Source organism: Paroedura picta, chromosome 5 (genome assembly GCF_049243985.1).
Source record: "Paroedura picta isolate Pp20150507F chromosome 5, Ppicta_v3.0, whole genome shotgun sequence".
NCBI classification, from domain to species: Eukaryota; Metazoa; Chordata; class Lepidosauria; order Squamata; family Gekkonidae; genus Paroedura; species Paroedura picta.
The window spans coordinates 86,855,601-86,872,794 of NC_135373.1; the positions used below are offsets into that span (position 1 = coordinate 86,855,601).

At 40.2% G+C, this 17,194-nt stretch overlaps 1 protein-coding gene across 2 annotated transcripts in view; it reads left to right on the plus strand.

The window, feature by feature from the left end:
- SYT1 (synaptotagmin 1) overlaps positions 1–17,194 on the plus strand; it is a 492,114-nt gene that overhangs the window by 332,365 nt on the left and 142,555 nt on the right. For both annotated transcript variants that reach the window (XM_077338894.1, XM_077338895.1), the window contains exon 5: positions 2,204–2,388. In XM_077338894.1, coding sequence (XP_077195009.1) covers positions 2,204–2,388 — 185 coding nt within the window. The remainder of the gene's footprint in view (positions 1–2,203; positions 2,389–17,194) is intronic.

Below are 17,194 nucleotides of genomic sequence, written 5' to 3' on the forward strand. Positions count from 1 at the left end.
CTGGGACACTATACTTCTCTTGATACAGCCCCATATCCCATTTGCCTTTTTAACTGCCAAGTCACACTGCTGACTCATGCTCAATACTTGTTCTATTAAGACCCCTAGATCCTTTTCATACATACTATGGCCAAGACAAGTCTCCCCCATACTATAACAATGCATCTGATTTTTCCTACCTAAATACAGAACTCTACATTTATCATTATTGAAATTAATTTTATTAATTTTAGCCCAGTTTCCCAGCCTGTCAAGATCATCCTGTATCCTGAGTCTGTCTTCTGCTGTGTTTGCTATCCCTCCCAGTTCAGTATCAGCAGCCCCTGTAAGCAGTTGAGCTGCAGGAATTACATTGCCCTGCAGCTCAACTGTTTCAGCCTGAAACTCACAAACCCAATTCAGTTTGTATGGGAATGAACTGGGTTCATGGTTTGATTTGTGGTTTACACATGAACCAAACCACACTTTTGTGGTTTGCTCCCTTCCCTAATCAAGAAGCAAGAAGATATTAAGAATGGAACATCAAAAACTAGACTGCAGTCAAACTATATAATATTGTTGGAAATTCTGTGGTATTCTTTTTTTCCTTTTTTGCTACATGAAACTGCAGGATTAGGGGAGTTGCTTTCACCGATTGTCATGTTACTTTACTAATCTAAATGGTGTCCCACATACACCTGCCACTTCTTCCATAATAAAGATGCCTGCATCTGGCTTGTGTTTGTTTTTACTTGAAGACCAAATATCAGCTTGAATAGGGTGAATTAGATAGTAAAGTTGGTGCGAGCCAGAACAAATAAAAGTTCTCACCCAGCACCACTTTCTTGATCACGTTAGTGTGCACACAGACACTTATACTGTGGAAAAAGATACTGGTAAATCGTGAAACATAAATCTTATGTGTAGTTTGGGCCTGAATTCAAAATCTGCTTCCATGTCTGTTTTCAGTGACAGAATGTAGCCTTTGCTTGAAACAATAATAGAGGACGGACTATTTTTCCTCTAATCAATACAAAGATTTGAGCTAGGGGGGAGATGTGCTTGCCTGTCTGTAGGCATGATGTTCATGCAAGCTTGATCCCCATCACCTCTTATTATGAAAATTAGTGTGTTGGGCATATTCAGAAACCAATGACAGCTGTATTCTACCATGCATTGACTTCCTCGTTATTACTTCAGTCCACTAATTTACTATATTTTCACTGTCCACTTTAATTCATTGACACCGCCTGTCAAATCCCATTCAGTCTTCTGTTTTGTGAAATATAATTTCAGACACTTAAGTTGGTTGGCAGACTATATTGCTGATTAGGTCAACTGGGTGCATCTCTAGGAGCAAATATGACTGCTTTGTTTAAATCCTGTTTTACAAGATTTTAATGAAATTTTAGTCTTCATAAAGAAAGGTTATTATGGTGATCACACTGAGGTTTAGTGATATAATTGCCTTTTCCATTACATGATTTTCATTTGGTTTAAATTCTGAGCTCCACAATCAAACTTTGTACTATGGTTTCTATAAAGGCTGATCTGTATTGTAGCAGAGTCTGCCTTGAAGGCTAAACTGAATGAATAAGGAAAATAATTTGTCATATTCATTAAAGTAGATTTATAGACACACATGTCACCAAACATGGCCAGTGTCAGCAAAAAAAAAAAAACCCTCAAATAACATAGTCTTAAATTGGCTAATCCTTGCCCTTGGCTAGTGTTTAGCAATGACCTTGACCTGCTTCTGAGTCACTGTCAAGACAAGGCAGCAGCAAGTGGAGAAATGCTTTTCATTATATCTGACTATGCTAATAACAGACATTTGTTTCCCAAAGCCCTGGAAAACTCACATCTCCAGCCTACTCCTCTGGACTCAAAGTTAGCTTACATAATGCAAGGTGGGTTTAATAGGGTAATTATAAAAATAAGGAATGAAAATACTCTGATCAGAATGAATAATGCTATAAAATTGATTGCTCTGCAGTGCCCTATTCATCTGATGTATACAGGCAATTCATATCTCTGCTCTATATAAGCTGTCTTTGGGTATCTATAATAAAAAGTATGACCTTTTGGGATCTTTTGCTTAGTGTGTTAGATGGTTAGATGTATTGCACAAAAGGCAGGTTTTTAAAATCTTGAGCTTTATGACTAACAGTGTACAACTTTGTTCTTTGTCTGTCTGTCTGTCTGTCTTGTTTTCTTTTCACAGTGCCACCTTGGGCCTTAATAGCCATAGCCATAGTTGCAGTTCTATTAATCCTTACCTGCTGTTTTTGTCTCTGTAAGAAATGCTTGTTCAAAAAGAAAAACAAGAAGAAGGGAAAGGAAAAGGGTGGAAAGAATGCAATTAACATGAAAGATGTAAAGGATTTAGGAAAGAACCTGAAAGATCAGGTAAAGTATGCTTCTTGTTTTTGAACATTTTTTAATAAGCTTATTAGTGCCTTGAAAGCACAGGTATATATTAGATACTGATAATGTAATTCCAGTATTTGAACTGGGATAGGATACTATGCAGATTCTTTTCAGACAAATGTAAAACAGTCCCCCTTCTTATTCAATAGATGAAAACCATGACACAGAATTCTGCAGAGGTGAAGAGATTCTTTCCTCTTCCTCCAGCCAATTTTATCCACAAAAGCTATTTCAAAGTATTTACTTTCATAGTGCTTGCCTACCCATTATAGTTCCACAAACAGCTCTGCCCTGGGTTTGACTAGAAAATGGAAATAGGTTAATCTGCCTAACTTGATATTAAATCATCCCATTAATTTTTCCTCCCACTGGCCCATTATGCACGGCTGCCGAAACGGCGATTTCGGGTCACATGGAAAACGCGGAGGGGGAAGACGCGAAGCACACCGGTTATGCACGGGGTGGGGCGCGACAGCGGCAAAACCCAGAGTAACCGATTATGCACGTGGCGATCCGGGCACCGCTTCTGGTTGCGCCCCGGTCACCCGGAAGCTGCGCTTTCTTCCGCGTTTCGTTGACGTGGCTTTTTCGGCAGCATGCACCGAAGCTGCGGCCGGTTGCAGCCGGCTCCGTGCATTATCGGTGATTTTAGTCGCCACCATTCCACCCCGAATGTGCATTATTCCCCCCGTGCATAATGGGTCACTGCAAACTGGCTAAGGCTTGAACCTGATGCACCGCAGAACCTATTTTAATCTATATGTCAGCTTCCAAACATCTGAAGTGGACTATTGATATATTTAGATTTTCCAAGAAACTATCTGCTGTTACCTTGCCACTCCTCTCTGACTTGTTAAGATGATCTGTAGTACATTTGTAAGCAAGTACCAACACTATTTACTAGTCATGGCCACCAAAGAAGGAATATTTATTTATTCATTTAACATCAGTCAGTCCCGTGCATATGGAATTAGTGAGTAGGGTTTCCAGATCAGAGAGCTTGATTTCTCCTCTTTGATCAATCAGAGCTAGAGTTTAATGTTAAAAATTATTCTTCCTCTGCCGTATACATTCACTAGCTATAAACACAAACAACAGCAATTCTCTTAAATAAAGATAAAAATTATTAGACAGGAGTGGATTGTTTTCTAAATTGTTCTCTAGGAAACAGAAACAGCCCTCCAAAGATGACAAAAAGCATTCCATGGTAGAGCTGTGGCTGCAGAACAGCCAAAGAACAGAGAAATCGAATGGAAAAGAAAGGAGAATTGGCCCACATAATGAACTGAGAACAGTATGTGTGTGAGAGAGTACAGCTAAGGGTGACAATGCAGTTTTGGTTAAGAGCTCACTTTGAACAGTTTCAGCATGCTATTGCAGGAGTACAACTTATTCCAGTAGAGTTGATTTAGACAGTACTTTCAAAAGATGTGATATATTTAGTCAATAAGTAAAGGTTACAGCTCACTTTTTCTGTTCCACCGTGGCCAAAAGGCATAGACCAAATTAATGATGATCTGCAAGTCCCTTGTGTTCTGGTTTTTATACAAGTCATGGCATGTTGGTAATATCTCTTCAGAGAAGACCGGAGGAGTTTAGTACTTGATTTCTCAACACTTTGATAAAAGCAAGGGGAATGAATTGCCTGGGCAAGCCCTACAGCCACCAGGGAACGTACCTTATTCTTCCAATTCCTACGGACAGGCAAGGTTTAAACATGCTAGCTTTCCCATTAAGGTACTGGCCTTACAGGGTAAATCTTCAGATCAGATATCTTCATTTGGAAACAGTGTTTCAGTGGGTAGCTGTGTTGGTCTGAAGCAGAAGAACAAAGTTTGAGCCCAGCGGCACCTTTAAGACCAACAAAGTGTTGTTTTATTCTTCAGATGCAAACACCTCTGTTACTCTGATTCTAAGCATTTCTGCAATCAGTAATTCCAGTAGCACATAATATACTTTAGAACAATGTTGTCACTGCCATGTCCTGTTCTAAGAATATAAGTGATGATTTACTAAGCCCTATTTTAAATCTGATGCTGGGAAGTAAAAAAGAATGTGTGTGACTTTCTGCTCAGTTTGCATCTGGTTTAAATGGGTCAGCTCCCTGTGCAAACATTGTATGTGCTTAGCTATAAGATTCATGGCTGTTGTACCCATGGATGCTAAGCATAGGTAGAAGGATTGTTTATATATGATTCTGACATATGATATATGACAAAGATCATTTGCCTTACCAACATCATGTTTAAATCAGGCCTAAGTCATTGAACCCAGCATGAGAGAAAGCAATTATTTGCCACTTCAACCTAAAGGTAGAAGTAGGGTTGCCAGGCACCACTGCACTGTTGGCAGGGAAGGGAAGTGCCCTTCAAGTGCCCTCCACATTTACCCAAACCCAGAAGAGTGTCCAGCATGCTGATGTCACCCAGAAGGGATGTCAATATGTCAGAGACAACACTTTGGCTTCTTGGAAAACTCTATGGTAAAAAAAATCAGCCTCAAAACATAAAATTTTGCCCCAAATCCAGAGCGTCACCTTCCAACAATCCTGATGTGCCAGCATCACTTCCGGGTAACATCAGCACATCAGGACATTCTTACTAGTGGGGGAGGCCCAGGGCTGAGGATTGCCATGAATATGGCTGTGTGTGTGTGTGTGTGGGGGGGGGGTTCCCTGCTTTCTGAAACCCCCGAAGTGGGGGGAGAGGGAGTAGCACTGACCCCAGTGGGTGTTTTGCATCCCTACCAGAGACAAAGAGCATCCACAGCCATTTCCGTTTTTTTCCCAGTCTGTAGTATTATCTTGAATAATGCACTGTATAATGGGCAGTCATTGTAATGATTCCATATCTGCCAAGAATGCATCAAACACTATTATATTAGCCATCACTAAGACGAAAGAGAAAAGATACATAGAATAGTGGCAGCTCCACATCTCTTGTAACATCTAATTCTTCCTGAAGACACACTGACAAAATTGCACTGTACTATGTTGGTTTCAACGGGATTTCTGCAAAAGTTAGGCCCTCAGTGCAGCACTAAATGAGATAACATTCCAGGCTCACATTAATCAGTGCTGCTTAGTCTCCAAATACATGATTCTGTGAATATCTTAATCCTACAAAATATTCTGCATTTTTTTTACATGTTGATTGCGATTTGCTGCTTCATAATTGCTGAGTTAACTACAGCAATTGGGATCAAACTTTCCCAGAAATTATTTGAGTGTCACTTCCTGAGTCCTTTGGACAAGTCACTTTGTACACTGATAAACAATACTAGCAGTAACAACCTGTCATTGCTTTGTAGGGTATATTCAGTGTATTATGTAGATACTTTTTTCTGTGAAGTTTGCTCTGTATAACATAGTATTTTTCCTATTAATTCTATTACCTATTCTTAAGTGTTGTTTACTACATCTGTTCCGACCTGGATAAATGACCAAACGTGGTAGAAATGTAAACGTGCTGACATGCAGCAACATACTTTAGTATTCATAAAGCAGAATACTTTTTTCCAGTGAAGTCTGAAGGCTGCTGCCCACTGTTACTTCCTTGTAATTATAAAAAGACTAGCTTCAAAGCACGTTCCTAAGAACAGGCCTTGAAAGTGCCCCCTCCCCTGGCTCCTGGCCAGGCAGCTTAAGGTGGCTTTGGGTGGCAGCTCGCAGCCAGATCAAGTGGGGTGGGCGGAGGCTGGGCAGCTCGTTAGCAGGGCCAGGACAGAGCTCCTTAGCAGGCAGTCAGCATGCCGGAAGGCCCTCATTAGCAGACCCAGCCTAGCAGGCCAAGAGGCCCTCATTAGCAAGCCTTCCACCATGACCCTTTGCCCAGGGCCCTCTCCCTTTACCTGCTGCTGGCTCCAGGCACTGAGGCGTCTGAGAGCAAAGTGGCTAGAATCCAGGGACGGAGGGCGGGAGCTGCAGGGGCAGGGCCAATCAGGACAAAGCTGGCTGCATCCTGATTAGCCCTATTCCAACTTGGACAGTCACTGCAGATGGGGACTGCAGCAAAGAAATTAAAAGACGCTTGCTCCTGGGGAGGAAAGCTATGGCAAATCTAGACAGCATCCTAAAAAGCAGAGACATCACCCTGCCAACAAAAGTGCGTTTAGTCAAGGCTATGGTCTTCCCAGTTGCAATGTATGGCTGCGAAAGTTGGACCATAAGGAAGGCCGAGCGTCAAAGAATTGAGGCTTTTGAACTCTGGTGCTGGAGAAGACTCTTGCGAGTCCCTTGGACTGCAAGGCGAACAAACCGGTCAGTCCTAGAGGAGATCAGCCCTGACTGCTCTTTAGAAGGCCAGATCCTGAAGATGAAACTCAAATATTTTGGCCACCTCATGAGAAGGAAGGACTCCCTGGAGAAGAGCCTAATGCTGGGAGCGATCGAGGGCAAAAGAAGAAGGGGACGACAGAGAATGAGGTGGCTGGATGGAGTCACTGAAGCAGTAGGTGCAAACTTAAATGGACTCCGGGGAATGGTAGAGGACAGGAAGGCCTGGAGGATCATTGTCCATGGGGTCGCGATGGGTCGGACACGACTTCGCACATAACAACAATAACAAACTTGGACAGCCGGACACGTCCCGCCCCCTAGTCTGTTTCACAAATATATAGAGGAACAACAATGGATAAGGATAAGCAAATTTTTAGAAGTAGAAATATGTTTTCACACTCCCTACAGTGGAAACTGTGGCCAATTAACAAAGATCTTTTTGGAAATGTTTATGTAAATATTATACAGTGTTTTTAATATATAGATATAGAATCTGCATTGATAAAACCATACTTAAATGTTATCTGACACGTACACACATTTATAGGTACAGAATTGTTCTTTCCTGATACTAGTTTCTTCAAAGGCAGGGTTCAGCCCACATCTCCCTTCTGCTACAAAACTTCTATGAATGCCAATGACAATGCTGGCCAATTAGCTCATGGGCTCAACAGGGAGCATTTTAATATATTACCATCCAACAAGGTTCCAAATAACACCATTCAGAGACAAAAAAGACTACCCAAAGACAAAAAAGTTACCTAACTGCATAACCTGTCAGGAGTTCTCACACAATGAAATAACAAAGCCTATGCCTCATCCACACTACTATATTGTGGCCACAGACCCCAAATGAAAGGCTTCGTTTTCCAAAGTCCTGGGTCTCCCAAGGTCTCATTTGAGCTTCTAAAAAAGAGCAGTATTGACTGAGTGTTTTTGGTAAAAGGTGATGCTATAACTTTGACTTTAATGCTGGGAAGTTTAACAACTCAAATGTAGGGCTCATGAATCCTCAATATAACATTAGATCTTTTAGGTAGCAAATAAATTGAATTAATTTTCAGCAGCATTAAGATAAAAAATAGAACACTTAGATGACTCCCGGAGACCAGAAGAATACATCTTAAAGCAAGTGACTGTATGTACATGGTAAAAAACTAGACTTTTGTGTACTTTCAAGGAGTTATTATGTTTGCCACATGCACTGAGCTGTGCCAGAGCTGTGCACCAGCAACAGTGTAATCATACCAGAGGTGGCTGTAATTCTGTCCTATAACAGCTGAGTAAATGGTTCAAGGACTTTTCACAGTTGCTCAGTACCTCATCAGACAATGTCCTAGTTGCCCTTACTATTTAAAAAGTTCCGTATCTTACTTTCTCCTGCAAAAGAATCAGTAAGCTGCAATAAGGATTATTTCCCCTCAAACTTTTCTCCAATACAAATAAGATTAGTCTGCTTCTGTGACATAGCCGCTGTGCCACACACACTCAGGTTGGTGGAGCGCATATATTGATTGACATGTTTTTCATTTTAGGTATTATCAGGCTTGTAGCTTTCATTATCTAAATCTTCAGAATCTGTAATAGGGAGAAAAAAATCTCTGTCCCCAAGGCTCATTATCTAAATAAGATGGAGGGGCCACAAGGCCCAGGAAGAGAAACTGATAGATACTGACAGGTTATATTCAATTGCAAGGCTGATATTTCCCATGTTCCTGTTCAGAAGCATAGTCGTGCTGCATACTGACCTGCCTGGATATCACACACAGTGGTCCTCATGTGAGACCTAACACCATTTCACAGAGCACAGTGTAGATCAGCTGTTTGTATGCAATTGTTAAAAATCCATTTTGCACTGTGCTGTCAACAAATAAAATGAGTGGGGGGAGGGAGACAGAAGAAGAGGTAGAGGTGAACCTTTACCAAACAGGTAAAATAAATTGTAAACACAGTTTCGTAAGGAATCTCCATATTACTTGTACAGTTTTTATGGATCAAGTCCTTCTCATTCAAACACATCATCTAAAATGCCATTTTTTCTATTTTTGATCACCTGTACCATGTGCATGCCACCAGCTAACGTTCTCTGAACTTTCTCTTATATTCACTAATCCTGTCCTTTCTGGCAGACATAATTTCATTCTACATAATATCTGCTATATTAACAAATTGTGCTAACAAAAATCATAGAATCATAGAATCATGGAGTTGGAAGGGGCCATACAGGCCATCTAGTCCAACCCCCTGCTCTACGCAGGATCAGCCCTAAGCATCCTAAAGCATCCAAGAAAAGTGTGTATCCAACCTTTGCTTGAAGACTGCCAGTGAGGGGGAGCTCAGCACCTCCTTAGGCAGCCTATTCCACTCCTGAACTACTCTGACTTTGAAAATGTTTTTCCCGATACCTAGCCTATCCTTTCCTCTGCAGCCAACAGAAACAGCATCCTTCCCTCCTCCAAATGACAACCTTTCAAATACTTAAAGGGCTATCATGTCCCCTCTCAACCTCCTTTTCTCCAGGCTGAACATTCCCAAGTCCCTCAACCTATCTTCATAGGGCTTGGTCCCTTGGCCCCAGATCATCTTCGTCGCTCTCCTCTGTACCCTTTCATATATACAATAATAACTACATGTATTTGAGTAATAAATTATCTTCAAAAGACAAGGGAAATATCTTATTAGAAACTTGAGAGTAACTCACATTGCAGTCCTAAACAGATTTAGTTCCTTCTAAATAGATTGAATTCAGTGAGCTTCTAAGGGTCTTTCACAATGAATTGTAAAATTCCAATAGGGCTACCAGGCTGAGGTTTACAACCCAATTCCGCACTGATAAACTGCAATGCAGCATTCAGTCCCCTTAAAGTCTACTGATTTCATGTCAAATGAACAGGGAAGACTTTTTCCACACAGGGGGAAAAAACCAGGCCGACACTCACATGGCAGTGGGGCTAATCCCTGCTTCCACATAACATCAGCAGCATCCCAGCCCCATCCTGGCCCCAACCCACTTTACACCCTCTGTTGCCTCATGGCAAGGGAACATGGATATTTACACATTCCCTTTTTCACCATAGATGCAAAGGGAGCCTATCCCAGGGCAGGCTCATGTGGAAAGCAAAGGGAAAGGTGTTCATAAGCTGCTTTGTGACTCATTCCAGTAGTGAAAAGTTGGGTATAAAGAAATCCAGCTCTTCTTCTCTTTTTTCTATAGAATTTGACTAAAGGAATATATCCCAGTAAACTTGATTGTGGCAATTAGATCAGCAGCTCATATTCCTCAACACACATTCAGTCTTTAAAGAATGAAGCCAGTTTGAAAAATTATTGGAATTAAGTGGCAGGCCAAAATTCATCCAGGTTTCTGTGTCGTTACTATAAAAAGAATACCTTAGCAATAATGTATTTGCTATATTTATTTAGTAAGCCACAACATTCATCTACTCATGCATATTTCTCAGAATGTTTTTAACCAAGTTTCTAGAAATATGTAAATGTATGTAATGTATGTAAATGTATATGTAAATGTATATGTAAATCCATATCTTTCCACAAATAGGGACCGAGCTATATAGTGGTATATGATATGATGACTAATACACTGAAAACAAATTAGAAGCAGAAGAAGAGTTGATTTTTATACCCAGCTTTTCACTACCTGAAGGAGTCACAAAATGGCTTACAATTGCCTTCCCTTTCTCTCCCCACAACAGACACCCTGTTACATAGGTGAGCTGAGAGTGCTCTGACAGAACTGCTCTGTAAGAACTGCTCTAACAGGACTGTGACTGTTCTAAGGTCACCCAGCTGGCTGCATGAGGAGGAGTGGGGTTTGCCACATCAGACTAGTATCTCTAGAATTTGTCTTTTCTAATAACTCAGTTTGTGCAAAGATCTCACTAGGTCTTGGCCTAAGAGTTTGTTTTTAACATGATCTGAATTCTGGAAGAAAAATACTTCTGGGCATGTACAGAATGCCTTTTCCTTAATATTAAAAACAAACAAGCAAACTGTAATCTCCATTCTTTCCACATGCTTTAATAATTTAGTAGCACACTTAATGATGCAGAGAAAGCTGCAAGATCACAGAATGATATTTTAAAACCCTCTGTAACACTGGAGAAAGGATAACTACATGCCCTAAACCTTTCATACAATAAAATAAAAGTTTGTTGGAGCACATCAGAGGTTTCTCTAGCCCACTGTCCTATTTCCCACAATAATTAGCCAGCTAGATACTTCTATGAATCCCATCAACGTGGGAGAAAGGCAACAGATACCCCAATCAGCTGTCCATCCCCAAACTGGCATTCAAGAGTATATTGCCACTGAATATGTGGATGTTCTATTTGGTCATCATGACCATTCATGGACTTCTCCAGCTCCATGAATCTGTCTCTGCTGTGAAAGTCTTCTAAAGCTATAGATGTCACCTCATAGTAGTTTGTTCAATGACTTAATTATGCCAGTTGTGATATACCTGAAATGAAGGCATTCATCGTCCTAAGGTTGCACATTTAATCCCTCTAATTGTACATTAAATTGCACATTTAAGCCCTCTAATACAGATCACACTGCAGTGCAGAAGCGGGACCACCTTTTCATTCCTTTGATAGATTATTGGGAAATATTAACTTGACAGTGGTTTTCTGTGCTACTGCTATGTTTTAACTTCCTAGTCATGATAGGGATGAGAAGAATGAGGCTGGAAAGCATGGGGGGGCACAGACAAAAACAGAAGATTTTGATGATGGAGAGAGAGAGAAAGAGAAATGATAACCAGGTTGATTGATGGGCAAATGGGCATCTTGTCATGGGCAAATATTTTTTTCTCTGTCAAGTGCTTAAAAAAAGTTGCAGTCATGGCCCATAGAGAGCATTCTTTGGAAATTGCTTCTTTAACAAAAGTACAGGAAGTATTATCAAGAAGTCATGGCTTCTGTTTGCTCTGTTCTGCTTTGCCTGTACCTGGATGCAGTACTGCACTAAAAGCAAAACACGCATTTGACGGAAAGCAGGATGATTCCAGTTTCACTGGGCCCTCAAACTGACTTGGGCCCTGGGAATTTTCCATCGGCAGCCCCGCAGATAGGAAAACAATTGTAAAGACCAAAAGTTGAAGGTCATAATTGCCTGAAGAGGTCAAACAGAAAATGTACAGTGTTTGGAATAAGGTCATTTCTCCATGGTTTTACTAATGTTTGGTGTGTGGATGTTTTAATTTTTATTTCTTCCTTCTATGTCCTCCTTATCTATGTTGTGTCTCATGACTGTTCTGGATTGTCACTTGCGGTAGGTTTATTTCGCTCTTTGGACACACCTAAAGCTCTGATATCTTTACAGAGCAATCCTATGCAGAGTTGCTCAAGGCTCTACACTTTGATTTTGGTGGAGTAACTCTGCGTAGGGTAGCACCGTCACTCTTCTGACATCTGGGATTCCTCTGTGGATATAATTGTGGACATAATTGACACACTTCAAGGGACTGAACTAAATTGATTTCTTTTACAGGCTTATAGTTTTTTATTATCATTTTCTCCATAATAAACATCCATTAAGACAGCATGTATTAGAAAGCTCAAGTTTTGATATGCACAGAAAATAATATAGTTATGCTTCCTTTCTGCATATATGGATATATACTGCTATATCAATGCAAGAGTAAAAGCACTAAATCAAAAAAAGTAGAAAATATTGGAATCTCATTCGATTACTGTGTTCTCTGTAACTCATGGTGTTTATATGGCCTTTATACTTTTAGCTGTTTCCACAACCCTGGCCGTACTAAACTGACTCCAGGAAATATATTGGTGTTACTGGAAAATATTTGGTCCATTATTTTTGAAGTATCTTCCTATCACAAGTTTCACAGCCTTAGTTTATCAGTCTGCAGCAATCCTCCTGTGTCTCCTATAATTTTCTGCTGCCATTTCCCCCCTTGTATGGGGGGGGGGACAACAACACATACATTCAGCTCTAGAGACACTCTAATAGGTTCTGATTTAATGACTCTGAATTTAATGCATTGGTACAGCAAATTCCTTGCTTAGGCTCAGCCCTTGGGAAAGAAGGAGACTTAATCTTATCTGTGATGAACAGTGGCAGTGAAAAATTATCAAAAATTTAGTCCTGTGTCTTGAAGAATAATTGCAGCCACCATCTCTGTCTTTTATTAGGTCAAAAAAGCGTTGGTGGAAAAGGACTTGTAATATCACAGCTCTTCCCAATTGCACCAGGCTGAAATATTCTCACTTTGTTGGACACTTTAGTTTTACAGAGTTTTAGGCCAGGACAATGAGAATTGGCATAGGGGTGTGTTTTTTTTAGGCGGGGGGAGGGGGTACTATAAAGAAATATTGTGTGGCATGTTGTTTCTCACTGAGCCTTCTTCCCTGTTTGCCTGTCAGGGAAGGAAGCATATATCTGCAACATAAATATTTTCATGGACATAACTGCAAACCTATAAACTTCCAGCCATATAGCTCTGCGTGATGCTGGTATCTGACTACTCCAACATCAACACAATTTCATATTTTCTGTTTTTGTGCTAACCTATTTTTGGCACTTATGCCTGTCTTTGGTTTGGTACAAGGAAGCTGAGAACTGGACTATGAGAACTATAGTCCACCAATGATGGAGTACTTATATTATGTAACTGGAACACTTTCATTTCCCTCTTCCTTTAGGTTCTCACACATTTTATCCTCACAACGTGTGATATTGGTTAGGCTGAGATTGATCACCAAGCAGGTTTCATGACAGAGTTGGGAACTGAACCCACACCTTCTAGATCCTATTCTAATTCTCTACCACACTGGCTCTCACTTTACAACACTATGCTGCTTGGTGAAAGTTTCTGTCACTGCATTTCCATGCAGGGAAAAGCCTTTTATGCTGAATTTCTATTACACGGCTATTTAAAAAGCAGACCTGTTCTGTTCTTCCTATCTACGCTTTCTCTTTTCAGAAGAAAGATCTGCATTTTACAGCACTTAAATCATGCCATTAGAAACAAAATAGAATCTTAAATTAATATTTAACCAAAACACAATATGGGTGTATTATTAACTGGAATGCATATTTTATAGAAATCAAAGTTTCTTATTTCTGTGTAAACATTTTTACAGTCAAACAATTAATACATCTGTTTGGCAAGGCTATTGACATGGAATTAATTCTTCCCCATCCAATAGCTTAGAATCATATAAGCCACCAAGTCGAACCCCCTGCTCAATGCAGGATTAGCTTAAAGCATCCAGGATAAGTATCTGTCCAGCCACTGCTTGAAGACTGTCAGTGAGGGGGAATATACCACCCCCTTAGGCAGTTGATTCCACTGCTGAACTACTCTTGACTGTGAAATTTTTTTTCCTGATATTTACCTAATATCGTTCTCCATGTAGCTTAAACCCTTTACTGCAGGTCCTATCCTCTGCTCCCAACAGGAGCCTTTCCCTGCCCTCCTCGAAGTGACAACCTTTCAGATACTTAAAGAGGAACAATCATGTCCCCTCTCAACCTCCTCTTCTCCAGGCTGAACATTCCCAAGTCCCTCATACTTTCCTCATAGGGCTTGGTTTTGTTCTGGGGTGCCACATTTGGTTCAATAAGCTGTGTAGGCCTGTGCTAGAGCTGGCCTCAAGGTGGCATTTCTCAGAATTACATCTGATCGTCAGATGACAAAGATGCATCTCTACAGGTGTTATCTGTAAATTTACAGCAAAGTTCCAAGTATGCACTTTTTCACAGTCTCATCTGTTTGGTGCTATAGGACACTATTGGAATAGAAATTGTTTTTTTTATAGAAAGTTTTTATTTTATTTTCCAGAGTTGAAGAGTTGAAGACAGTGAGATACATGCAATCTACATTGTTAATACAGAAAAGGAGAGCTATACTCTTCATTTGATACACTTGGTTCCCCATTTTTAATCCCTTTTGTAAATAGTTCAGGTAAGGGCCCCATTGTTCTTGAAAGGCCTCTTAGTGTCAGTTTGGCTATCTTGGTAAGATCAGCTAGTTTATTCACCCAGTCTTCTGTCGAGGGTAGTTCTTACGTTTTCCATTTCTTGGCCAATTCTAGTTTTTCTGCCGTCGTCGCATAGAAGAAGAAGCTCTGTATGTGGGTTAGGAAACACTGTGGAAAAACATTTTGGTTCCCTGTTTCAATCTTAAAAACCCTCTTCTCTCCATTTAAGATTATAGACTGGCTACAATATTATGGACTTTTACCCAAAGCTTATAGACTTTTTATAGACTTTTTCACGTTTGCACCACATTTAGAAAGAGAAGTCTACCTTGTTACCATCATTTCAACATTTGTTTGCATAGTTTCTGATAGTTTTAACAATCATAAACAGTTTATACTTAACGTAGTCCTAGAGCCCTCCACATTTTCACTAGAAAAAGGGAAAAAGGAAAAAAAAGAATAAGCCTGCTTAATTGTACAGAAAGAAGAGAAACAAATATGTATAAGTATACATTGTTAATACCAGAAATAATAAAATGGAGTCTTCATTAATTAATAGAATAGATTTTTCGTTAGTTATATTTACACCTCCTCAGTTAAAAACCTTCTTTTAGTTATGCTTTAAATTTAGGCTGAAAGTCACTACAGAGATATGCTAGATAATTCAAACTCAGCTATCATAGGAAATCTAAAACCCCACACTATAATGTAAGCCCATTCCATTAGGTGTCTCCTTTTAGTTATGCTTTGATTTTGAGCTAGTAGGCAGTGCGAAATTAGGTTTAATAATACAGATTCAGCTTACTTAAAAGATCTTAGACCCCAGATTAACTTCTTAACTAGTTATATTGCCTATATGGCTACATACAGGAGGTAAAAGAGGAAAGGAATTTCGACCACTGTGTTGCATTTCCATTCCCCAAGCTTCTTAAGGAGGTCTCATTTCGAGGCTTATTACGTCTTGTGGCTCCCGTTGACTAATGTTCTGTCCTATTGGTCTTTGGCTGGGAAAGTACAGTTGTAGTCTTTCCCTCGAAGTATCTTGAAGCAGTTGTACCTCCTGGACTCCAATATCAGTACAGATGTTTTTCCATGAAGCTCCTTTCAATCGATTGCTTTCACCGCAGATCCATATGTCTTTCTTGTGTATTGTTGCTTTGGAGTGGCTATATATCTTCTCAGGTAGGGTGTCCTTATCTGAGCTGCAAGACTCTGACATCCCCTTTTCCATCTCCATAATTTCAGATTCCTCTTCTGCTGGTAATTTTCCATCTTGTTTAAAGCTATCATCAGCCACTACTATTGGTTCATCATTCCTGTTAGAGACTTCTTCCTTAATGCCTTTAAACTCCATGAGCATATTTTTAAGTGAACCATTTAGAGATTCTTTCAGGTCTTGTGTTTGTTTATCTAGAAGATATGCAAATTTTTTAAACGAAAACATGTTCCAGGTTCGGAATTTTGTTAATCAATTATGCATATGTTGTTTCCAAAATATATTTGCAATTTTGCAAATAGCCAGTAGAGGTCCTACAGAGTCCTAACGAAAGCAACAGTCTGTTTTGAATTAAAGGAATGTTTCTAGAGCTTAGTTCTCGCGAGATTCCACGGCTCTAATCTCTCTTATCTTCGAAGACCAAAAACAGATAAAATAAGAGCTGTTACTTATTAGTTTGAATTGATTTAAGTCCTTCTTCGCTTAGAAAAGAAAATTAGCCTGCCTCATGATGAGGTGGCATCAAGCAGAGCCAGAAACGGGGGGAAAAGTAAAGACGGAGAAGCGGAAAAGCACTTGCATCTCTGCGTTGATTAATGACTCAATATCTTGGATATCTTGGAATTTGGCTGCTTCACCCCCTCAGTGGTAATAAATCCTGTCACTCTGGCTTGTTTGGATTAGCGAGAGCAACTCTCCACGCCGAGAGTTCATTCCAGGGAAGAAGGTGCCGAGGGAAACCCCACTCACTGTTTGTAGGCTCGATCTGATGTCTGCCAGATGTTTTCACTCCGGAGTTGTGGTGAGTCGAAGGTCTTGCTGGGAGGTATCCAATTATCTTTGTAGATTAAAATGAGCTTTGTAGATTGCAGAGTTGAAAAAAGATGAAAAGGAAAAAAGATTTTAAGATGGCGGACGGCGCTTGCTGGACTCTGTGCACACTGAGCTTACGTTCCAGTGGGAGATTAATTTCCCTGCGGAACAGAGAGGCCCCAGAGATTCACAAGGAATTCCTGAGAAGATTTATGGTTGGGTTAGCGTACCCAAAACCCGATTCTGTCAATCACAGCAGTGATTGACCCTCAGTGGAACAGGAGCTCGAAGTATTCGAGCTATCCAAGTGCCATGGCTCCGCCTCCTCAATAGAAATTGAAGCAAGCTATCTGCATTGCTTTGTTAAGTAATAAATAATGTTGTGTAATCATAGTTTTAAAGGCACCAACATTAAATAATCCATCATTTTTTCCTTTAATATAATTTATTAAGCAGGGTAGACTGTGATATGTGTCTTTAATCCTATCCTTTGTGAAACCAAGCCAAGCTAGA